General features: G+C 41.5%; 1 protein-coding gene across 17 annotated transcripts in view; it reads right to left on the bottom strand.

Moving 5' to 3' along the window:
* LOC109431650 (titin homolog) overlaps positions 1-24,375 on the bottom strand; it is a 113,509-nt gene extending 89,134 nt beyond the window's left edge. For 8 of the 17 annotated variants that reach the window (XR_003897815.2, XR_003897816.2, XM_029874538.2 and 5 more), the window contains exons 1-2: positions 13,389-13,569; positions 12,229-12,994 (exon numbers count right to left, since the gene is read on the bottom strand). Coding sequence is in view for 15 of the 17 variants with exons in the window: in XM_029874538.2 (XP_029730398.2) it covers positions 12,229-12,412 (184 nt within the window). In the remaining 2 variants the exon portion in view is untranslated. The other 9 variants (XM_029874540.2, XM_062852605.1, XM_029874541.2 and 6 more) reach the window with 9 other exon arrangements.
* Between the last annotated feature and the right edge of the window lie 1,960 nt (positions 24,376-26,335).

Here is a 26,335-nt window from a genome sequence, read left to right as displayed (position 1 = left end):
TGAGCCGTGAAATACGAAGGCGCATCATCAGTGGAAGTCGTGCCTACTATGGTCTCCAGAAGAAACTGCGGTCAAAAAAGATTCACCCCCGCACCAAATGTACCATGTACAAGACGTTAATAAGACCAGTGGTTCTCTACGGACACGAGACATGGACGATGCTCGAGGAGGACCTGCAAGCGCTCGGAGTTTTCGAGCGACGGGTGCTAAGGACGATCTTCGGCGGCGTGCAGGAGAACGGTGTGTGGCGGAGAAGGATGAACCACGAGCTCGCTGCACTTTACGGCGAACACAGTATCCAGAAAGTGGCCAAAGCTGGAAGGATACGGTGGGCAGGGCATGTTGCAAGAATGCCGGACAACAACCCTGCAAAGTTGGTGTTTGCTAACCATCCGGTTGGTACAAGAAGGCGTGGAGCGCAGGGAGCACGATGGGCGGACCAGGTGGAGCGTGATCTGGCGAGTGTTGGGCGTGACCGAGGATGGAGAGCTGCAGCTGCAAATCGAGTATTATGGCGGCAAATTGTTGATTCAGTATAATCATGAATTTGATGTGAACTAAATAAATGAATGAATGAATGCACATTGGGGCATAGAATGAGGAAGGATACTCAGCTCATACTCTACATGAACAGATTTTTTATAACTTTTGTAGTGAAGATATAAACCCAAATATGGATTAAAAATATACTTCAAGTATAAAACTCCACACAAAAAGTTTATTCGTTTAAGAGATGAACCAGCATAGGGCTGAAAATCTCTATAATAAAGTAATAATAATAATAAATAAGTTTATTCGTTAAGATATTGTACTGTAAGTAATGCCAGAATAAAAGATTGTCGGAACCGGTCTTTTTTCATTAAGTTCCTACATGAAATGAGTTATACTACCCAGTTGTTGGTTCAAAACTTTGAGTTGCTTGTCGAGAGGAATGCTCAAACGATATTCATCGAAAAGGCGTAATCGTCAAATGAGGTCAACCCTAATTTTAAAGCGTTGCCGAAGAATCAGAATCCTAGAGTTTCCATTTCTCGGTCAATTTTCTTGACCCGGGATTCGGGACGATATATTTAGCTGATCTCAGGAAATCCCCAAATCCCGGGATTTCTCATAATGATTATAAAAATACAGAAAATTATATATATATATTTTCAACACGAACACGTTTAAGAGGTTACGTATGTTGAGGCGGGCAAAAAATTGATTTTTTATTCTTAAAGTATGGGTTCCTCAGAATGCTGTGTCAAATTTTCATAGAGATTCAAGCAGCAGAAGCAAAGATATAGCATTTTGCGCCTTGTTCTTTTAGGAGGGCGTAGTGCATGTTTGGGGCTCCGCAGTGCCTCAAACGGGGGATTTCTTTCTCGCAAGAAAGAACACAGATTTACACTTAAACCACTTTATTCCTCTTCACTTGGCGTTGTCCAAGCCACGCCAACGCTTGTAAGTACACTTCACTTCTATCACTTAACACTACTTGACCGTTAGCCGGGTCACATGATACTATTTCGCAGTACGTCGGTCCACGTTCGCTTTTATAGCGCTCAAAAATGTTGCACGACAAAAATTCGAAAACTCCAGAACAATCCGGAAATCTGGTGTCACTGCAACACACGCGGTCGGCTCTCTCCGCGCGCGATGACGGCGATGATGATGATGACGCTGAGTTCCCGACGGTGGCGGTGGTGGCACGCGCGCGTTCACTCACGAGCGCGTGTTTACATCGATGAGTGGCGATGATGGTGGTGCTGGCGGCGGGTGAGCAACTTGATGCTGATGATGGTGCTCCCGCGTTTGACGTTTTCCATCTTCTCTTGCGTGATAGGGGAAAGTGGGGCACATATGCGACCGGAGCGTACTTGTCGGTAGCGAACATGCACCCCCGGGCTGGAAGTCATCTGAAGCACTGCAATGTGGATTGCAGTTGTCTTCGATCGGCAAAATAGAGAGTTTGCAATCGCTCTTCGGTGTGTTGTTCCGCCAACCTTCACGTCGACAGTTCGCATCACTTCTTTGCGATGACTGGGATGCAGCACATAGATTCGTTGGCATGGTTCGTTGGATTCCATACGTTGAACTTCATCCGCTAGCGTCTCATGCTGGATAACCTTCACGATGAGTTCCAGAGACTCTCGTAGCTCTGGAATCGTAGGACGATTACTGGTAACACGCTGTGAGGTGTTCTTTATTAGGCAGTTCCGAATAAATCGCTGAACTAGAGCAGTCACACGCTGTAGTTTCCGAAATAAGCTGTACTTCGAAAATACAGGCAGCTCATCTTGGTTAATGGCCGATGCTGCGATGATTGGTGTTGCTCTAATCTCCGGGATGACATCGTCAGGAAGGTCTGCTGGAATCTCCAAATCGTAATCTGCACATAGAAGAAACTTGGGCGCAGTCCACCACAACTCGCTGGTACGCAGTGCTTCTGGCAGCCGTCCTCGCATGACGACGTAAGCCGTTCCTTCATTGAAATGTACCTCCATTGTACACTCGACGATCCCATGAGCAGCTGTATTTTCTCAATACGGTTCCGCACCAAGGCCTGCAGGGATACCAACGGTTTCTTCAGCTTGGCGATGTTGATAACCGGGGAAAGAAGGCCAATCACGTCGAAGAGCTTCCTGATTTCGGGTAGCACAGATCGCTTGGTCGGAGGTTTCAAATAGTCGGTGAGATGATTCGCGTCGAATGCAACCTCATCCCTCAGTCGACTCCAAGGCATACCCAGAGTTTTCATAACTCCGTCACAGCCGTCACTGAGATTTACCAATTCCACACGATCTGATTCAGGGATGCGTTCTAGCAGCTTCGTAGAGTTGGAGCTCCACTTATGGAAAGGGAACCCCGCGGATTTCAGCATTCCAATAAGCTGGGTCTGGCATTCGATGGCTTCGGCTACGGTATCAGCTCCAGATAAGATGTCGTCGACGTAGCAATCTTCTCGGATGATGTTCGCAGCGATGGGGAAGGAGTCGGCCTCGTCGATACTCAGCTGCAACAAACACCTTGTCGCGAGGAATGGAGCGCACGCTGTTCCATACGTCACCGTTGTCAACTCCAGTAGCCGAAGAGGTTGCGCAGGATCATCTCGCCAGAAGATCCTTTGGAAGCACGAATGGGCTGGAACTACCTTGATCTGCCGATACATCTTCGAAATATCAGCCGTGAACACGACGAAGTGCTTCCGGAAGCGAACGAGGATGACGAAGATGTCGTTCTGCACTGTTGCTCCCACCAGAAGAGCTTGATTGAGAGCAACGTCAGATGGCGAAGCCTTGGCTGATGCATCGAACACCACACGAAGCTTTGTACTGGAGCTCGATGGACGAAGTACCGCATGATGGGGCATGTAGTACCGGGGTCGACTCGGTGCATCGCAATCCTCGATGATCTCTTGGCAGTGTCCCAGGGCTTCGTAGTCGTCGATGAACTTGCTGTACTGGAGTTTGAGAGCAGGATCCTTCTTCATCCGCCTTTCGAGGGAAAAGAAGCGACGCAGGGCTAACTCTCGGTTGTCCTTCAGCTGGGGAGGATATTCTCGGAAAGGCAGCGACACAACATATCTGCCGTCCACGTCTCGATAGTGGGTATCCTGAAACTTCTTTTCGCATTCCTCCTGGTCCGTAGGTTGATCAGCATCGTTGACTTCTTCGACTTCCCAAAACCTTTTCATGGTCTCGGAGAGTGTGCTGGCTGTGGATACGTAGCACTGCTGATCGTTCTGCTCTTCCTCGACGTCACCAGCGACCACCCATCCAAACTGCGTCTCCTGGAGGTCGGGCAAGTCCTTTCGCAGCTGGATTCTTCCCAATTTGAGCAGTCGGAGGAAATGGGATACGCCAAGCAGCATATCGATTTGGCCAGGCGTATTAAACTCGGGATCAGCCAGAAACACAGATGTCGGAATTGGCCACTTCGAGATATCCAGCTGGGTCGTGGGGATGACTCCTGTCACCTTGGGAATCACCAAGCATTCGACCATCGTTGAGAAGTCAGTGTACCTGGATTCGACTGCCACTGTCAACTTCTCATGAGCGCAAGTCCTGGCTGCACCTACTCCCGTAATTGGTACAAGCGTTGGAGCCCGGTGTACCGCCAGACGATCTGCCATACTCCGTGAAATGAAGCTCATCTGCGATCCAGAATCCAGAAGCACACGACAGGGTACCTCCCTGTTGCAGAGGTCTCGTAAATTCACCAGAGCTGTCATGAGCATCACCGTCTTCTGTTCCAACGGTTGGTTGTTCGGAACAGCCGTGTTTGACGATGATCGAGAAGGTAACTGCGATGGCGACGCCGGTTGGTTCACTGGAGCTGTGCTTGCCTGCTGTACCAGTTGAGCGAGCTTCTCTGGTGATGGCCTCGGGATCTCATGCAGAAGCGTGTGGTGCCTTCGCTGGCACTCCACACAAGTCTTCCTGGATGGGCACTTGGCGGATCGATGTCCTGGACTTAGGCAGTTGAAGCATAGGTTCAACTCCTTTACCTTCTCTGTGCGTTGCGCGGGGATCCACTTGTTGAACGTAGGGCACTCGAAGTGGCGATGATCCTCGTTACACAGAAGACAACGCTGCGGCTTGCTCGTCGGAGTTGCAGCGTGCACCTTCTGAGTTGTTGACTTCGTGTTGGGTGGCCTAGAGCTTCCTTCCTTCGTGGTAGGTGCTTGGTGTTGACGGTTCTGGAATCGCTCCAACACCTGACACTCGTTCTGCAGGAATTTCATCGTCTTGTCGAAGTCAGGTAGCTTACCGTGCTCCTGGGTCCTCTCCCACAGCTGAAGTGTCTGGTCATCCAGTCGTGCCGTGATGATCTTTGTCAGCAAGAGACCAGACATCGCGTCGACCTTTACGCCTTGGTACTCTAGTCCTCCGATGTGCCGGTTGACCGCCTTGACCAGCTCCAGCAGGTCCTTGTGGTTCCTCTTCGCAATCGGCTTCAGCTCCAAGAGACCCGCCAGATGGGTGTCAACGATCACACGAGGATTTTCGAACTGGTCTTGAAGCTGCTTCCAGGTCTGCTGGAAGTTATTCTCCTGGATCATCTTTGCTGTAATCCATCCGGACGCTTCGCTTATCAGGGCCTTGTCCAGATGGTGCAGCTTCATCGCGTCGGATTCGTTACTGCGCACGACGATGTCCTCAAACATCGCTCGGAACTTCGGCCAATTCTCCACTTTCCCATCGAAGCTGGGAACCGGAGCTCGCAACGGTTGTTGCTGGATGATGACCTGTGGGTTGCCGGTTGCCATTGCAGGAGCACCACCGGCAGTCAGCTTCGTGGAGAGCCGCTCGAGTCGATCCGTCGCTTCGATATGCAGCATGTCGAAAGCCATCTGCATTTCACCCTGTTCCTCGAATTTAGACGGCGGTATAGCATCCAGCACTTCTCGGTGAGCTGCTTCGTACTCCTGGTAGTGCAGCTCCAGCCTCTTCGCGAAGACCTTCAGCAGTGATGGCGTAATCTTCGTCGGATCGTCCTCTGCTTCCTCCAGGGTTTGGTTGATCATTGTGACCTTCCTCTTGATTTGGCCACGGTGATAGATGAGGGTCTTGACGTCATCCATCTCTTCCTCCTTCTTGCCCTTCTTCTTGCTTTCCGATTTCGGTGTGTGATTCAGAGGCGACATCTCTCTTTGTCACACGCACTTCGTTTGGGTGGGGGGTTACGACAGACGTTTGGTCGAAGTTCTCCTCTTCGGTGTCTTCGCAGGTTGTCACCGACAGTGCCGATCTCTTCTGACCGGCGGGGATCCTGGGCTGGTCGCCTTGTGGACCAGGGGAACGACGCACTTGTGCCGATCTCCTCGCTGACCGGCGGAAAATCCTCCAGGGGAAAGGGTCCCGTTTCCACTGATCACTCCTCGACCAGCAGAGAGCTTCGCTGATACCGACCGACTCGTCGATCGGTAGAAATCCTCCGATGGGATGGTGTCTTTGCCGGCGGCAAAGAAGACACCGTTGGTGCCGATCGTTCACAGACCGGCAGGAATTCCTCCGACTGGTCGCCTCGATGACCAGGGAAACTAATCACTGTACCGATCCCTTGTTGACCGGCGGTCTCCAGGGATAGGGTCCTGCTTCCACTGATTGCTCCTCAAATCAGCAGAAGGCCTCGCTGACACCGACCGCCTCGTCGATCGGTATAAGTCCTCCGATGGGATGGTGTCTTTGCCGGCGGCAAAGAAGACACCGTTGGTGCCGATCGTCCACAGACCGGCAGGGATTCCTCGACTGGTCGCCTCGATGACCAGCAAGAGTCGATGGTGAACCGGGGACTGTAGGCCGGTTCCTCTCCACGGGCACTGAATCCGGTTCGGACGGACCAAATGTTTGGGGCTCCGCAGTGCCTCAAACGGGGGATTTCTTTCTCGCAAGAAAGAACACAGATTTACACTTAAACCACTTTATTCCTCTTCACTTGGCGTTGTCCAAGCCACGCCAACGCTTGTAAGTACACTTCACTTCTATCACTTAACACTACTTGACCGTTAGCCGGGTCACATGATACTATTTCGCAGTACGTCGGTCCACGTTCGCTTTTATAGCGCTCAAAAATGTTGCACGACAAGAATTCGAAAACTCCAGAACAATCCGGAAATCTGGTGTCACTGCAACACACGCGGTCGGCTCTCTCCGCGCGCGATGACGGCGATGATGATGATGACGCTGAGTTCCCGACGGTGGCGGTGGTGGCACGCGCGCGTTCACTCACGAGCGCGTGTTTACATCGATGAGTGGCGATGATGGTGGTGCTGGCGGCGGGTGAGCAACTTGATGCTGATGATGGTGCTCCCGCGTTTGACGTTTTCCATCTTCTCTTGCGTGATAGGGGAAAGTGGGGCACATTTGCGACCGGAGCGTACTTGTCGGTAGCGAACAGTGCATACTTGAAACTTTTAACGGAATTTTCTCGAAATCGATTTTTTTATTCATTTTTTCCGGATGAAAAATAAGATTTTTTTTAAGGACAAGGTATTTGGAGTACATAGCTCAAAATTTCTAGAGCACCGTTTTTTAGAAACGTTGAACGGATTTGGATAAAAATGCATCACGCTAATTGTTGTGGTTGTCAACAGCGTGATGCATTTTAATCCAAATCCATTCGAAGGTTCTAAAAAAACGGTTGTTGAGAGCATCACCTTTGCATCTGTTAACACCTATTGACAGCAGCATTTCGTTTATGCAGCTTCAATGCTGAAATATATATTTATTTATTAACAAAATATTTTCTATTTACATTGTTTGCAACTTACATTTAAGTCTACAAATCCGCCGTTTGCAAAGGGATTCTACTTCCAAACTGCTCACTTCATCGTTTTCTTTGCTACTACTTTCCAATTGGTGCAGTGTTGCCAGTTTCACTACAAAACCGCCCCAACAACGGTGCTCTAGAAATTTTGAGCAATGTATTCCAAATACCTTGTCCTTAAATCGTTCCTGTTTGCAAAATAAAACCATTTTATGATATACTGATCTTGATACTGATTGTCCAAGAGCGCCACAAGGACATCTAGTAACGGTTTTGTTTTGGGTTTGTGTTTTCAGTTGAGCCGTTGGATTGTAATCACATAAAGGGTGTACGGAATCAAATTGCGCCACGGAAAATAGTGTATAGCTTTTGATTGCAAGCATCAAAATGTCCGCTAACAGTATAGTGTGTGCAGATGATACCATGAAATTTTCAGAGCAATCGATGAAGTATTGGCGGAGATATCTACGATGTTAGAAAATTAGATTTTGGGAATCTTGTGCAAACAAAGAATAGAAATAAAATTTATATTTTATTGATCTAGGAACAGAAATACTAAACCGATTGCAATGATTTTTTTCTGAAAGTGGATTATGTATGTAGGGGTATTGTTTGAAAGTTTCATTTTATTTGGTCTAACCATTAAAAAGTTGTGGTCGTATACGGTATTGGAATGCTTTGTTGGCATAGTCCCCTCGCCCCGTCTATCCTAACGGTAACCAAAAAACTCTGACAAATACGCATAACTGGAGATCGGAAAAACTATGCGTTAAACAATAGTAACATTTCATTTCAATTCCAGCACTTTTGTACGTAAAAACTTTTTTTTAGCTTTCGTAGATGCCATGATTATACTGTCAAGTTTATTCCGGGAGTGGATAATACGTGGTATGAAGATCCGACATATTAGTTTGGGCTCTTTCTTCTGAAATGATTAGAACGCTTTGTCGAGCATCGATATCAAGAAAGCATTCACTCAAAAGCAATCTTGTTTGGGTGTTTTCTTGGACTTCCAAGAAAACTTTTGAACACGTACCTTTCGATTCCATATTGGAAGCCGCAAGGATTTCCTGTTTATTTTTAATGATTTTCAATGGGGCACGTTCAGTGTAGTACTAGATTTGTAGTAATGAGCTGAATTTTTGTATGATGAGAAGGTCAATCCTCCGTTTCTGCAATGAAATGGCGCAAAAAGCGTGGGTATTATGATTCCTTGCCTAATTTGATGCTATTTTAGCAAAACTTTGGGCAACAATGTTGTTGTTTTCTCCATTTCTTGCAACATAAACAACATAGTTATCCAAAGTTTTGCTCGAACAGCATCAAATTAGGCAAGGAATCATAATACCCACGCTTTTTGCACCATTTCATTGCAGGAACGGAGAATTGACCTTCTCACAATACTAATATTCAGCTCATTACTACAAATCTAGTACTTCATCGATCTGTCCTATTGGATTTACCAAATGCTCAAAAACTGACATCTATTCTCGGCATAACCCCAAGCAGCGATTAGTAAATTGAATGTTTGTGGATACTCCCATGCAGGAGTTTTGTCGCCACTTTTAAGGAATCTCGTAGCATTAGCGCAATTTAGATAACTCAATGTGGTTTTCCTACATATGATTTTGCCCACGACAAGCCTCAACAGGCTGCTTCATTTGTATGTCTTAGCTGGGAATCAGACTATGGAACTTCATATCATTCTATCTAGGTATTGCGAAACAGCGTTTCCATGTACTCGGTAAATACTTGATTAAGTGCAACTGACCTTAGTATGAAACCTGAGCCTTCAGGATGTTCTGTTGCTCTGAACCCGTTGTGGTAAGTAGCTACAGGCTTACTTTACGCTTTACGCACTTTTCACTGTGCCTTTTCAGGGCGTTTTTTGAACCCGTTGTAGTAAGCTTATGCGATTATGATGATCCTATTCCCTTACCTTCCTTTTTCCCATCCCATCCTTTATACCTTCCTTCCATCTCTCTTAGGTAAATGATGAATAGGCTCGTATTCTTGGCGATGGCACAAATTTTTCAAATTGAAGAGAACTTGCCTCTGGAGCCGACCTACTGATCTGATACCTGGAAAAATGCCTAGATAAACCCATGCAGAAATTCTTTGAGGATTCGCTAAAGATATTCCTTGAAAAATCCCTCAAGGTGTTCCTTTAAGCATCACTGGAGGAATCCCTGAAAAAAAAATCTTGGGTAAATCCGTGGAAAAATCTTCAAAGGAAACCCCTGAAAATCTCCACCCGAGCAGAGGAGAATATCAAATTAATAACTACGAAATCACATAACCTGTTTTTATATCTTGTTTCGTTATTATTTAATTATCAAGGCATAGCTTTTCCATAACAAATTTTGTTGGACAATCTCATTTAGTTATAATCAAGCTTTTGATATACACTCACTCAATTACATTTCAATAACATGTTTTGTTGAAGAACAAGTTTTGTTATTGTTGTACTATTGATCAACTTATCAACAATAGAACAACAGTAACAGAAACAGCGAAAACTCGATAATAGGTAATGATCTGTCCTTTTGTTTTGTTCCTCTTTTGTATTCAGTTAGGAAGGAAATTTCAGAACGAATCCTCTGAAAATTCCTTAAATAATATTTGGGAAAACATTTGGACGTTCTGGAGGAACCCTTCGATACCTTGGAGAAGTCTTCAAAAGAACTCCTGGCACAATCTTCTTAAAAAATTCAAAGTAATACTTCTGAGCAATTATTAGAATTCTTGGCAAAATCTTTTGAAAAACTCCAGGTGAATTCTTCAGAAGAAACTCCTCGTGAAATTCTCAAAGAAATTTTCAGAGAAATCTCAAGATGAAATTCGGGACAAATAATCACTGGAAATTCTGAAGAAATTCGTGATGGAATTCTGTTCATAATTCTGAAGGAATTTCTAGAGAACTCTTTGAAAATCTGTGAATGATTTCGTGGAAGAACTCTCGGAGAAATTTCTGGAAGTAGTATTTTTCGATCATTTACAGTATTGTTACTCATGTTATTTGTGGGTTCGTGAGAAAAAGTGAATAATTTTAAATAATTAATGTCATAATTTACTTAGTTATGATTTTGATATAATAACAAATTTTGCTTTCCAATTATTATCAATAACAAATTAATATTAAAATTTGTTATTGGAATACTTTCCAAAAGCACTGTTATTAAGTTGTTATTGAAACTAACAAAACAAGTTATTAGAATGGTTTTCCAAGAACATTTTTTTGTTATGATATTTGTTATTTTGCCGCTTATGACAGACAAGTTTATAACATCATCTGTTATGTTAATAACTTAAAAATAATCGATTCTATTATTCAGTTATTTTATCCAAATAACACAGGTCATTATGCTGTTGTTATTCCCTTCTGCTCGGGCAGAGCTATCCTTTATAAGGATTCTATTCCCCGAAGAAATCTAAGTATAAATTATTTGATAAATTCCAGAGAAATTCCTGAACTAATCTCTACTAGAATTCCGTAAGGAATCCCCGGAGGAATTTCTAAAGGAACCTAATTTCTGGAGGAACCTAAGGATGAATTCCTGAGGCATCCAAGCAAAAATTTAAGGAAGGACTTTGATCGGGAATAGCTGGAATAATCTTAGCAGACACTCTTGCAATATTCACACAGGAAGAATTCCTTGAAAATCCATGGTAAACATTTTTGGAGAAATTGCTTAAGGAATTTTAGGGATTTTCGGCCTTTTCAGTCGGTAAAATCAGCGAAAACTATTTTACCTCTACATCCGACGGTTTCGGTTGTTTTATTCAACCTTTTTCTTAAGGAATCAATGTAGAAACCCCTAGAGAAATTATTGCTGTAGTTCAAGCAGGCATTCTTAAAGGAACACTAACAGGAACCCTCGAAAACTAGTTGGAGATTATGAAAGAATAATAGGCGAAATACCTGGATTTTTTTTGCTTAGGAATACCATAAGGAACGATTGGAGAAATCACATGATATATTTCTGGAGAAATATCATCTGGAAATCTTAGGTTAATTCCAGCGGAAATTTATGGTTGCATTCCGTCTAGTATTCCTATAGCGAATAAAGCAGATATTCTTGGACGAATTTCAAGAAGGACTTGTAGATGAATTCCAGCAAGACGAGATGCAGTAAATGAAAGGATAAATGGGTACCCAAGCGTCACATGTTGCGAAGAGTTCGTATGTATTTATGATCTCATCAGCAGACAACGTTTGCGACTTGACCAATGGTGAGCTATTTTTTTCTGGCAATAACCGCATCAAAACAAAGGAGCCACCGTATATGGCCTTTAACATTGTGACGACGGCCAAGTTAAGGTGCAGTCCATTTATTAAAGGCCTTTTCATGAATTTTTGATACCCTCACCCCCTTGTAAAATTTTCTGTATGGATTTTTTTTGTATGACGCGTAAGATTTTCCAAACCCTTAAGTAATTAATGGGCAATCCCTGGTTCATTTCATAGCGGACATTTTGATTATTTCAATGAGCAATTCCAGAGATATGAAATAGAAGAAACTTGCCTGGATAAGAGATTTAATTGTTGCGTAATTTGTATATTTTCTTGAAGGTTCTATTTATGTTTGATGATACTGGCGGTCAGAGGAATAACTTAAAAGCGTTAGTTTTCGTTAATTAAACTAAAGGACCTGCTTTTGAGTTATTACTCCCAAGTCTAAAAGCTAAAATCGTAATTTGTATACAACGCCAAAAGACATCAACAAAAATAAATGATGATTATGAAATTGTAATGCTGGGCGAAGTAAGTAATATTGAATACCTACTATTAATGGCCCTTTTGTTCAAAGTTTAGTTTTAATAGTTATATGACAACTAAAAATATTCTTCAAGTCGTTCAATTTGTACCAAAATCCCGGTACCCCAGATTACGGTAATTCTAATGCTGCAAGAAAAATACTTCTCATGACTTATTCCACGTATTCAGATTATCATATACATTAGCAATAATCTCACCTGATCCGCGATGATCCTTGACGATGGGTTTTGTCTGCGTGGGCCCAACCATCATCGGGTAGAAAACCTTTGGCCACAGTATCGCAATGCATCCCACCACCGTCACCATGATGATCAGTGTTTTTCGGGGCCCCAGAGTGCCACCGTTCGGCTCACTGTGCCGACTGTTGGCCGTCGTTGCCATTTTCGTGGCGAATTTCTGGAACTTCCGACCCGGCGATTATCACACTTTTACTTTCTTTCCTGCCTCTTTTTTATCGATTCCACCACAACCGCGTGGGGAAGAGTTGCCGTTTTGCCTCCCGTTCACTTGTAAATGCCTTTCCAGCAAAAACTTTCAGTTTTCACCTCTATTTTTGCCGCTTGCCATATAGAAAGATACCGGCCACACGGCAAGCGTTTCGATGATTTTCACTCAATTTTTCCTTTTCGCACCACTGACCGAAATGACTAGGTTATTACTTGTTGGTTGTTTTAAGTGCACTCAATTTAACCTTTCTTTTTGCTTCACTTTCTTGCTGCAATCACGTTCTTCGCTTCGTTTTGGCCATCAACTGTTACATAATCTTCAGAGTATGGAAAATCGTGTAAAACTTATTTTTTCTTTATACTTTGGTCACATTCTTGCGCCTCATTTGATCTCCCATGACCACTTCGCTTTTCTTCTATCTATTCACCTTCTTCTACAGAGTGTGCTTGTTTGCTACGCAAAAGATTTTTGCTATTTTCGTTTCAGCTTATTTGCTAGGTTGAAGGAAAATCACTTCTATAGATTTGGTGTAAAAATAGAAAAATGGTTATGATTTCATCACCGTGATCGACCGCTATTGTCATTAACAGATTCAGCAGAGAGGAAACTGACTAGGCGACACTTTGTTCTTCAGCAATCGACGAACGATTTGAATTTGAAAACCGAAACTTACGCGTCAGCGAACATGTAAAGCTATTACGTATACATTTAATCTCCTGGTTTCTATAAATAACACACTGAGCCCCTCCGCTGCCAAATTTTGCAAGGAATATTTTTCTCCAAAAAAGAAACGTTGCATGCGATGCACAAACTCTAATTATATAAAAAAAAACTTCATTCACTTGAACGGTTTTCGTCAGATGCAAATCATAAACATTCGAAGCACTATTAACTATCAAACCCCATTTACCGCTAAGAAGCTGTATACCGCAATAAATTATTATGCTGAGGGACTCAAACTAAAATCACAGGACAGGAACTGGCAAAAGAAATAAAAAGGAACTGAAAGGAGGAAAACCTTTTCTCCGTGAAGGAGAGCGTGAATCGTGTGGGTCAAGCGACAACGACAGACTAAAATTACTTTTGAAAATTTTTACTTTTAATAAACGGGAAAATCGGAGCGTCATTCTGACTGACCACATACTGGCGGTGTGGCGGCGACAATTCTGCGCTCAGTAAGAGAAACCGTGTAGGAATTTTCTGCCAGAGAAGAGCACATCCGAGACATAAACATTCTACCAAGTTTCAACGGGTGAATCAATCTCGGTAGGACGGACGTCACCAATCTACTAAGATATATACGACGACTGTCGCGTAGCGCCATGTGCTGTTGCTTCTGGGTAATTCTTGCCTGCAAGTCTTACTAGGGCCCAGCGTAGATTGGTCATATTCAGCCAGTTTATCGAATTGAGAACAAAAACTGTGCACTTATTCTGCATTTAGTTAGCCTGACAATGCATTTATAACAGTTCAACGAAAGTCTAGTAAAATGATTTAAAATTGACGGATATGCATCCCACCCTACATGCTCGGTACCATGGATGAGAGATTTGTTTTTCTTCGGTGAGTGTAATTTGACCGGTCCATACCGACGGCAAAAAAAATAAGTTCATGAGAGGAAGATTTTCTAAACTAAAGCATTTAAACACGTCTCCTAGATCTTTAAGCAGAGCATATTGTACATTGTGATTCGAATGTGCAAGACAGCTTGTGAATGACAGTCGGCCAGGTGTTCAGACTGTTAAAGGTCATCACATCAGTGGATATATGGATGAAAAGGTGCAAATGAGCAGGAGTGTTTTGAAATAGACTAGAGACATTGAGTATGCGAAAAAGGTCTTAGACTTTTTAATCACTCTGTTTAAGTCAACTTTTAGCGGAATTACGATACCGTAATCTAGGGTCAAATTGATCACTTTAAAACATGTTTTAAACATCAGTACCGGGTGGATCTCTATGAAACTGTGTGACAGAATTTTGTTCAACTATATTAAAGTCCAAAAAATCCAAAAATTTAAAATGCCACTTCAGGACAAATTAGTACTTCTAAGTCTGAAAAACGCATCAAAACTCTTACAACTTTGATTTGTACAAAACCAATGATTTCAGCTAAGTATGAAACACATTGAAAATCTTACAAAACCATAAAGTAAGGACAACTTTCTTCAAAAAAATTGAAAGGCCACACTTGTTTCTAGACATCTATGAATAAGATTAGGTCATGGATTATATAAGAAGTTTATGATCATAACGACGTTTAAAAGCTCTTGGAATGGACTAAAAATTTAGTACCCGAGTAATCAATTTCACCCGCTGATCAATTTGACTCCGGTTTACGGTATTTTTTTAAATAAACAACTCCAATAGAAAAAGAAGCACTCATACATAAATATTCTTTTGGTAAATTTGACTAACCTAAAGGCTGGACTCGGAAAAAGTGAGACATACAAAATATGTAATGTATATTTATATACAGGTGGTGGCCAAAATGTTTGAGATAGGCAACTTTTTTTTCTCTCACAGAAAAGTTCGACATGCTGTAACTTTTCATAGAGTGCATCAAACATTCTCAAATTTTGACTGTTTGTCAACCTATTATATGTGCATTATATTGGTACAAATATGAGCTCGATTGGTTAATATTTCGCGAAGCTAGAACCGTTCTCGTATTTTTTTAGACAACCAATTTTTGAACTGTCATATCTTGGAAACCAATGAAGCGAATCGAATGAAATTTTAAACGGTTATGCATGGTTTTGCTGATTGCACGTGCGTTTTCCACATCGGCTATATGGGCTTAAAGACTATTCTTCTTAATAGGAAGCAATCAGTGAAGTACTAGATTGAAAGTAGTGAGCTGGATTTTTGTATGGTGTGATGATCAATTCTCCGTTTCTGCAAAGAAATGCTGCAAACAGCGTGGGTTATATGATTTCTTGCCTAATTTGATGCTGTTTGAGCAAAAGTTTGGGTAACTGTATTGTTGTATTGTTTATTTCTTGCAACTTCTACAACACAGTTATCCAAAGTTTTGCTCAAACAGCATCAAATTAGGCAAGAAATCATATAACCCACGCTGTTTGCAGCATTTCTTTGCAGAAACGGAGAATTGATCATCTCACCATACAAAAATCCAGCTCACTACTTTCAATCTAGTACTTCACTGATTGCTTCCTATTTCCTCTGGAACAGAACAAACAATAAACCCTGCCTGTTGTTACAAGTCAACCAATTTACTTCTTCTTTCCGCCATCTCTGGGATTCCTCCTACTTACTTGTTAGGATTGATCCAGATATTTATTATCAGATTTGTGTTGTAGATTTCCTGCTTAGATTGCTTCAAAAATAACTGTCGGAATTCTTCCAGGAATTTATCCATTAGAAACTCTGAAGGAATTCGAGGCGGGATTCCCCCAGAAATACTCGCTGCGATTCTTTCAAGAATTTTTGCTTCGTTTCTTGTAAGAAATTTTTGCTGGTACTTCTCCAAGAATTCCGCCGAAAGTTTTTAAATGAATTCTTTCGGGAATTTTATAACAATTCATTCAGATCTGTCTCATTAAGATTGTTCCAGGCATTTCTCCTGTGATTTCTCCAGTAGCTTTTCTTGAGATTCGTTCAATCCTGCTAGGATATCTCCTAAAAAAATGCTGGTATTCCTGCAGGATCAATACATGAACTCCTACAGCGATGTATGCAGGGGTTTCTCTAAGGATTTCTCCAATAATTCCTCCTTCAATTGCTACGTGGATTTATCCAGGGATTTCAGCGATTCTTTCAAGTCATCCTAATAGGATTTCTCCATACATATCTGCTTTGATAGTCCAGCAACTTCTGCTGGAGTTCCTCCAAGAATTTTTCTGGACATTTATATAAGAACCTTAACTATTGTTCATGCATTCTTACCGTGATACCCCCAGGGATTCCTTCAGAAACTCCTGCTGAGATTATTCCAGAAATTCTTGCCGCTATTCCTGAAGGACTTTATCCACTAATTTCTACAGGAACTTCTCTAGTGAAATATTCAGAGAATTCTGTATGGTAAGTGGGGGCAGGATGGGTCACCTAAGAAATGGATCCCTATAACATTCTGAATATAAATAGCATTTCTCTGTTTTCTATCACGACTTCCAGATACACTAGTCAGCTATGATATAAGGGTATAGAAAGGTCATACAGTTTGAAACCTGCTTCTTGACAAACAATTGTCAAAACATGACCCATCTTGCCCCACCTCATTTCTACGGGGGCAAGATGGGTCAGCTATCAGAAATTCGATTTTTCTCCAACAAAAAATACTAGATCTTCTATTTTTTCTCTATACATCTAAGCTTCACATACGTACAGATTACATGAAAGAAGTGTTGAAAAATATCGGTAGATTATTCTCAGAAATAGAATATTTTTATTCAGGTAGCCATAAAAAACTTTGAAAACTTATATTTTTTGTAGAAAAATATTAAAAATATGTTCACAAATTTTCAGCGCTCTAGTCGCTTCGATAATGAAGGTCACATAATAGCCTTTCTATGAAAAATAAAACATTTTTAAAAACTATGCAAACATACCGAAAAATTAGGGTGACCCATCTTGCCCCGTCTACACATTACACGTAGTTATATGGAATGTATAGCATAAGGAGTATAACGAAAAAATATTTTATTTTTTTTTCTGCGTAAGAAACGTAAAGAATTTTAAAAAACAATATATTGCTTTTTTGTGTATCCACGTCGTTGATCTGGGAAAGTTATAGAAAGATTAAAAAAAATAAATAGTATGGTTGAAAACGGTACTGACCCATCTTGCCCCCTGACCCATCTTGCCCACCACCATATATATTTCTGCAATAATTCCAATATTATTCCTTCAGAGGGATCCTTATAGAAATTTCTTAAAATGTTCCTCTATTAATGCCTTCAGTTATTACTCGTATAGGTATTCCTCTAGAGATTTCACTATGATTCATCTGTAAGATTCCCAATTGGATTTCCCTCTTGAGATTTTCCTAGGGTTACCTCTTGGTATTCCTATACGAAAATCTCATGGTATTGCTTCTGAAATTCCTTTAGAAAATCTTGTTGGAATTTTTCCTGGAATTCATGCTAGAATTTATCAACCCATTTCTGCTGTGATTTTTTCTTAAACTGCTCCAGATATTTCCCCAGTACTTTTCTCAGGAATTCTCCATGGATTTCTCAAGACGATTTCTTCAAAGATTGCAATAGGGATTCCTTCAGTGATTTATTTTATAAAATGTTCCAGGATTTCCTCTCGGGATGCCTTTAGGGATTTATACGCAGATGGCAGTAAGGACTGTTTGAGAAGTTGCTTAAGATATTTATCCGGAGCTTCTGTAAAGGTTTTTACAGAAACTACTTATGTGATTTCTTCGGGAATGTCTTGAGGGTTACTTCTTGGGTTAATTCCTTGGGTAATCCTTGGTAACGGCCCTGCGAGCTAGCCGTAAAAAACAAGCACAGGAAAATCAACGAGAGAATCCGAACCGACACCAACGGCAACTACCCCAGCGAACAAAAAGAACTTGTGATTAGAAACTCGGTAGGTACGTGGAACTGCAGATCTCTCAATTTCATCGGGAGCACCCGCATACTTGCCGATGTACTGAAGGACCATGGGTTCGGCATTGTAGCGCTGCAGGAGGTGTGTTGGACAGGATCAACGGTGCAATTGGCGGTGCAAAAATCTGTATCAATACAGATTTTTCTGTATCGCCGTATTTGAGGTTACATATAACAGACACCGAGATTACTAGACAGGCGTCTCACTCTACTCACTTCCCATCGTTTCGCTTTTTAACGGATTATTCAAATATTCCGTAGTTCGCAAATCTCTCCCTCATGACGCTCACATCGTTTTTGCTCCTTTTTGACGTTTGCTCACTACCGCTATCTACTCAGTGGATTTGCGAACCACAGCGTAATTAGCATTGGGCGATTATGTTTTTGTGACGATGATTCTTATCTCATTTTGTTCCAAGTGATACGTCTGTTTGCCTGTGGTACTAGGTTTCAATAGAAACTAACAAAAATGTACTACTTTTTGACGGTTTTCAATTTTTACTGGTATTTTTCTTTCTAAAACATGTGTGAAAATGTACAAATTTTCATATATTCTTTAAAGTTTAAGCAGCAATTTATAAAGTTTTCGATAAATATATTGAAAATAACGAATTTTATGCTTTCTGGAGAATTCTGTGTCGCATTTTGAAAATCTGTTTTTTGTACTCTTTATCTTGTCTATATAGAAGGTCAAAAATCCGTATATCTGGCATCTCTGGTTTAGAGGTTATCATATTATCTATCAGAGCTGCGGCAACACACGTGAGATGGGAACAGCTTTAATCGTGATGGGCGACATGCAGAGGCGCGTGATCGATCGATCTTCAACTTTAGCATAATAAACGTGCACAGCCCACACTTCGGATGCACTGATGATGACAAAGACGGATTCTACGCGCAGCTCGAACGCGAGTACGATAGCTACCCAAAACACGACGTCAAGATCATCATAGGAAACTTGAACGCTCAGTTTGGCCAGGAGGCGGAATTTAGACCGACAACTGGAAAGTGCAGCGCCCACCAGTGAACGAAAACGGCCAACGACTAATTGATTTCAGCGCTTTTAAGAACATGGTCATACGTACTTCCAGCACAGCCTCCCTTATCGTTACACCTAGAGATCACCACAGCAAACAGAATCCCAAATTGACCACGTCCTGATGGATGGACGACACTTCTCCGACATTATCGACGTCAGGACCTATCGTGGCGTGAATAATTGTCGATGAGGAAGATTACAGTGATAGTCGGAATACGCGTATCTGTCAAAGGATAGTTAATGAGTTTGTGGGAAGTTATCAAGCCGGCTTCGTTGACAGCCGCTTGACAACCAACCAAATCTTCACCGTGCGGCAAGTCCTTCAAACAAGGTCCCAAAGCACCATTTTCGATTACAAGGCGACGTACGACAGTATCGACCGCAAAGAGCTATGGAAAATCATGGACGATCAAAGCGACAATGCACGGTGTAAAAACTACATAAGGTGCCGGCCAGAGTAGACGCGTCACGCGGCGCGGCGCGGAAATTCGCACGCAAAGGAATAACAATCAATAATAAGGAGCGTTCAAATCGTATGGGAAATCCACGTCGCGTTCTCCAACATCGCCCTGGAAGGTGCCTTGCGACAGTGCTGCTAATAAAACAAAACAAAGAGCTGTTCGTTGGATCGCTAATCGGTAAAAAATCAATTACTTTTTCCATAAGCATCCAATTGTTTTGCGGTCTTCGAAAAAAAATTTCATAAATAATTTTTCTATAAGAAGGTTGATCGATTTGAATTAAGGAGACAAGAGGCGACCTCTGGGATTTTTTATCTGAAAGTGTAACTTTTCCCATAGTAAATCCTATGAAAACTTTGAACCGCTTGCGCTAAATTATAGTTTTACCGATTGCGCTGAAATTTTGCACAGTTCATATGGGACCTAAATGGGATCTAAAAAGTCGACTGGAGCGAGGATTTATTTTTTCCATACAAGCGTGTTCCATACCAGTGTACAGCTCTGCCACCGTTTCAAATGTTCTGGCGATAATTTCCATGTTGACCGCGAAGCACACAAATTGACAGGATTTTGTGACAACCGTTCCCCGGCTGCTGAGCCCGGTTCGCATCACACCTTCTATAGCGATGTTGAAGAGTAGGCAATACACTCCATCACCTTGTCGCAGTCTCTGGCGAGATTCGATTGAACTGGATAGTTCACCCGAAACCCTTACGCAGTTTTGTACACCGCCCATCGTTGCTTCAATCAGTCTAGTCAGCTTCCCAGAAAAGCCGTTTTCGTCCATGATACTCCATAGCTCTGCGTGGTCGATACTGTCGTATGCCGCTTCGAAGTCGATGAACAGATGAACAGGCACCTGGAATTCGCGGCATTTCTGAAGACTATGCCGTACGGTGAAGATCGATGAAGCCGGCTTGATAACTTCCCACGAACTCATTCGTTTTAGGCAGAGTTGCTCTCTGTCACTATCAATGGTAGACAAACCGCCGATTTTGAAAGGCTTACCACCATCCAAGTCAGCGTGTGCTCTGTTGAGTCACCGGTCACCGTCACTTTTCTTTTCCCATCACAACTGGACTAATTGCAATGGCGGGTAGATATCACTGATATGCCTTCTTTAAAATACGTTTAAAAATCAGAATAAACACCTAAAGTGATGAAATTTGAATATTTGGAACAGAATAACAAGTTTTGTATGTTGGTCATTAAACACTTTGAGTTTTCGCTACAATTGCCAAAATATCAGTTCAGTTGCTATGATAGTGCGAGTCAGTATCAAGCCGTTGCCGGTCACTATCGTTATTGATCGGCCTACCGTGATAGTGATGGTGGTGCAAAATCAGTAGTCAACTGACATGATTGATATCTCGCAGCTCTGGTTTTAGGTGACAAACGACGGAAGATGATCTGATATGTTTCTAGAATCTATCCCAGCATGCATCCCATAATCATATCGAATCAACGCACCAAGCCACGTACCCAAATTCAATCTCGTAATATATATCCAGCTTTTTACGCTGGCTATAAAACCACAAGGGGTGATTCGATTTTGAAGTTTCTTGCTTCCATATTTTATAGTTTGATCATAGTAGGTATTGATTGTAAGGTTGTTGATTTAGTTGTCATCAATTTTCACAGCGATTGTTTTGCAAAAAGTTATCAATCATGTTTCATTTTGTCATTTTTATTTTTAAGCCTAGTTTGGTGTTTGAAAGGAATCGCTCAAGAAACTTCTTGACCGATTTCTGGCAGAAACTTTCCACGGTGACTGCCATTTGATTTCTTCGCAACTGCGTACTGTGATCGAAGAAAAACGGTTTCTTGGGCGATTCAGGCAAGGAATTTCCCATGCATCAAGATAGGCCGAAAAATTCCTTCTGAACTGCAAACAGCGCTTTAAACTTATTTCTTTCGTATGATTTTAGGAATTGTGAAACTATATGCCGCCTCTGAGAAGATGTCCTTCGTATAGCCTATGGATACGATGAAAGATCGCATGAATCGTCACATTTTTTCAATATTATCCCATCTCATTACGGCGGGCATGAAGCCTCACTGATAGGCCTGGCTAAGGCTCCAGCAGAGTTTTACTATCCGACATTGTGTGGCTCAAATGTGGATAGTTCTCCGCGAATGATAATGACAGCTGATATGAGTGGCTTCTATTTTGGAGCATCTCGCGGGAACGATTGGAATGGTTTCACTCCTCGCATGCCTTTACTATCCGTTCGGCGTCACCACAGCTACATACAGTGCCGCCATAAGTAGAAATAAATGAAGTTTTCTTAAACCTAAATTCTATTTACGTCTAGCGATGGTCATACGTCGTGGAATCTGAAATCCATGATAGCATGATAGGATATTTTGCTAGGGTCACTCATGGGGTCACTTTACAGTCACTCCCATTATTTATTGGACGAGAGTTGTAGAGAAACTTCCCAATCCTCGTATTCCGACCCCCCACTAATTGCTTCTTCTACGAATAGATGACGATAGGTTGGGAATCGGGATTGGGAACTATAGATGCCAGAGGAAAAATGCTTGTCATAGAGGAGGTTTCTACAATACTCAAACAATTACAGTGACCCCACAATTTATGAATCGGCAAAAATGACCACAGTTTATGGATCACTCATTTGATCAACTTGGTGATTCATAAATAGTGTACAAAATTAAGGTGATTCATCGGTGTGGGGTTACTGTATTGTTATCATAATTTTAGAAGACCCGTTCCATCAAGGGAATTAACCAGGTTTAACCGTCGAACAAGCTTGGCCGGTTACTGTACATTGCATTTTTAATGTTCCATTTTTGTCCAGACATCATGAAAAACCTTCCTCAGACATTTGTCTCGCATTGGAAATATAGATTCCGCACAAAGTTCTCCAAACAGTATATTTAAATTCGAAATTCAATGTGTCGAATAACTATCTTCAATGATCTGCATTTCGTTGGCCTGAAAAGCAAAAAAGTTATTCAGTTTAAATCATGAATTACTTAATAAAATACCAAATTTTTCAATTTCCATTACAAAGAAAACCAGAATGACATTCCGTCGTAAACATTGCAAATTATCAACGACACAATGTTCGCTTGGATCCATCCATAAAAAAATTATAGTGGCGGCAAGAAATGTCAGCAAGGGGTGATTAAAATTTGATGGCAGCCAGCGTAAAAAGCTGGATAATTATCAAAGTTACTGAAATTAAAAGTTTAAAAGCTGGTGTAAACATCTTGTACCGACTTTTCGAACCCTCTAAGCAGAATATCCTCTTCGAATGAGTGTAATCAGTTTCGTACCTTTTAATTCCGCCCTATGTTGCTTATCCTTTGACAGATACGCGTATTTCGACTACCACTTGTAATCTTCCTCAGTGTCAGTTTCCATACGAAACTGATTACACTCATTCGAAGTGGTGTAAACATATTGGTTTGATGTGTTTGGTTTTTATTTTCTTTTTATAAAAAAAAATATAATAAACGGAAACAAATCTCATATAAAATTAAATCGAAAAAGAAATGAATAACATTCACTTATAGGCTTCTTAAAATAAAAACAATTGGAATAATCACAATGCCAAGAAAGGATGATTTTAAATCCTTTCTTGGCATTGTGATTATTCCAATTGTTTTTATTTTGAAGGAGGCTGCATCAAATAAAAATCATCCAAATCTTGTCTGAAAATAAGGGGTCCGGAAGAGGCAAAAATCAGCCAAAATGCATGGCGGGAGTTTTCGTTCAGTGTATGGAACTATATAGAACTGTCAAGAACCCTTAATGCTTCAATGGTTTCGTAATGCAGGCTGAATGCTCCATTACTTGGAAGATGTTAAAAAAGTTGTCTTACATTAGCAAATAACGGTTGAATTAGCGTAATGCATAATGCTTGTGAGTGGTTACTTGGGAAATTTTCATACGATTCAAATGATCAGACCTTCGAAGACCGCAAAACGATACGAAGTTTTTAGAAAAGTTATTAAGTCCTAATGGAATATTTTCAAACTTTCCATTTATAGAACATAGCCAAAATTCAGGTATTATAAAGTTCATATGTATGTGAAGAAACATTTAGGTACATGAAGGATAACATCTCCCTCCACCACCGCTCCTCAAATCGTAATGTAATTTATGGTCGATTCCTTACTATTTGTAACATTATATTACAATTAATAATTTGCCTCCACGATTGTCATAGCGTCACATAAAAACACTGTACATAAGAGTCAGAAATTCTGCACCATGATAAAGGATTTACAATGACTGAATTTCACCTTACATACATATGTATGTTTGTATATAATTATTCTAGATGATCCTGGACTACTTGCATTAGTATGTGTCAGGGTGTAACTTTTAGCGTCCAAAATACCATTCTTGACGATAATGTGCCTATTGTGCTGGAATGTTCCATTATCACCATTTATTATGTACTATTAAGGCATGAATCTCTAAACAGCAGGAACTGTAATGTTATTTATACGTGAGGTGTACAGCATCCCCCATGAGATTAAATATCACGACAGGTCAAGGGTTCGTAATTGCTTTTCACATCCACTTCCAACGCGGATTAGTTTTTCAGTCAGCCAGTCGAGTTTCACTACCGCTAAATACACTCCTTCACTTTTTGCGCATTTTATCAAATCTCGCACATCAAAGACATTCACATTTCCCTTCACCTTCTCCGAAAACCAAAACCCAAAAATGATTTCAGCGGAAACCATCGAGTAAAATCGCGCGGACACACGCCTAGCGAATTAGAAATGTAAAACCAAACTAATGGAGTAAACTTTGCCAGAACGACAGAACAGATTCGCACGCAGGGCTGAAAATCGTCGCCGTACGACCAAAAAAGTCGACGACGAGAACGAAAACTAGATCGTCATTGTTGCTCGTTCCACATCGGATGACTCATTCAAGCCAGCGAATCGTCGTGAAGGGCTTGCGTCGTGACGAAAACAAAATCTTCATTCGCTTTGTTTAGTTCTTCGTCCAAGTGCATCTAGCCGACGGAGTCAATGTTGCCACCAGCAACACACAAAAAAAAAGATGTTAATAAAAAAATATTTGCACCTGGAATCAAACAACGGACCTCTAGATTGCCAATCCAGCACTCTTACCAACTGAGCTAGTGAGGTTTCACATCATCGTAAGTGCCGAAACGCCAATAAAAGCTATTCCCAGTTGGCGTTCGCTTGGCCCGTCGTCGCTCATTTCCAGGGAACAAAGGGGACGACGGAAAAGTTGGTGGGTGACTATTTATGATTGAGCTTCGTCGTGACGCCCGCAGTCGGCGACGAAAAGGCTAATCGTCACCGTTGTTCTTTCGGACGAAGATTGTTTTATTGTTATCTTCACGCAGTGGTGACGAGAAGGACGATTGTCAACCCTGTTCGCACGTAGTGAACGATTTCCATCCCACATTCGGAGTCTGCGCATTTCCCACCCCCACCAAACGCATACCAACGCACTTCAAAATCAGAAAGGAAAATCGATCCCCCACACCACACACACGGTTAGAGGTTTGACAGGTAGTCGAGTGTGATGGGCAAATACGAAGGGAAATGCCGTTAGACGAGTGGCTGAAAATCATATGTTTTTGTTTACAACAAACCATGCGGCCAAAGAATAAAACACCGGTTTGATTTTTTACATGTGCTCTGATGATATGGTTTTCTTCTTCCTCCTGACTTTACAGTCCAACCGAAACTTGACCAGCCTCTTTAATTTTTTTTGGATTTTTCATAGTTGTTGATTGTAAGTTTTTCGATGCCTGTCATTGTTTGAATTTATGTATCGCGGGTTAAGCGTAATGATATGCTCTTAAAGAAAGTTCTTAAAAAAATTCCATCAAAGACCTCGGTAAAAGGTTCAAGAATTGAATATGTCTCTCGCCAACCCACCTTGTTCACTGGGCAAAATGGGGACCCTACCAATAGGGTATTGCAGGTTGAAATGCACTCTGAGGGCAAAACGAAGTTTTGCAAACTTGTAGATTTTCTGGTTGTATTCGTTGATTAATATTAGGGAATATATTACATGTGACTGTTATAAATGCTAATGCAATGTCTTCTTTCGACAATTTTAGCAAACAAAATTTCTGAAAACAAATTGTATTGTAAATAAAAAGAAAATCGGGTTAAGTACGGTTCCTTTGAATTCCACTAAGAATTTGCATCCTTTGACAGATACGTATTTCGACCTCAACTGTAAGGTCGTCTTCAGTGTCTTGTACTTGACTCGACTTGTATTGCATATTTTTTTTTTGTGGATTTCTGCGAGTGTCATTTTTGGCAAGCACACGAGTGACTTTGGCGAGCACGAAGAAAGGCGCGCCGCAACATTTCGACAATGCTTTTTTTTGTTGTAATTCAGAATTTCACAAAAAAAAAGTCTATCCACGTTGGTTTTAACGAGCCGTTATGTTAACCAACGGGGTTCATTTTTAATTTGAACTTCTAGTAACCCTGTGAAGTAAATAACGTGACCGACCACGTCCTTACGGTCATCGAGGAAAAGAGGAACATTAGTGTGATATCCGTTGCTACTGGAGACCAAGTATGCCTCTGCGTTCCCACAGCTGTCGAGGGAAGGTCTTTTTTGTTAGTGGAATGGTTATAAAAGTTAGATGAAAAGATAACTTGTTTTGTGTGAAGCTACATTTTGAATGCTTATCAAATGCAGGTGACACCTCTGGTGAAGAACTATTGAAATACTTTCATAAATACTAAAAGGTATTGTATGTTGCTTTCATAACAAAACGCGCTGCCAACTTCC

This window comes from Aedes albopictus, chromosome 2 (assembly GCF_035046485.1).
Source record: "Aedes albopictus strain Foshan chromosome 2, AalbF5, whole genome shotgun sequence".
Taxonomy (NCBI): Eukaryota; Metazoa; Arthropoda; class Insecta; order Diptera; family Culicidae; genus Aedes; species Aedes albopictus.
The sequence above is the reverse complement of the archived record's forward strand: the minus strand, read 5'-3'. Positions and strand labels throughout refer to the sequence as shown.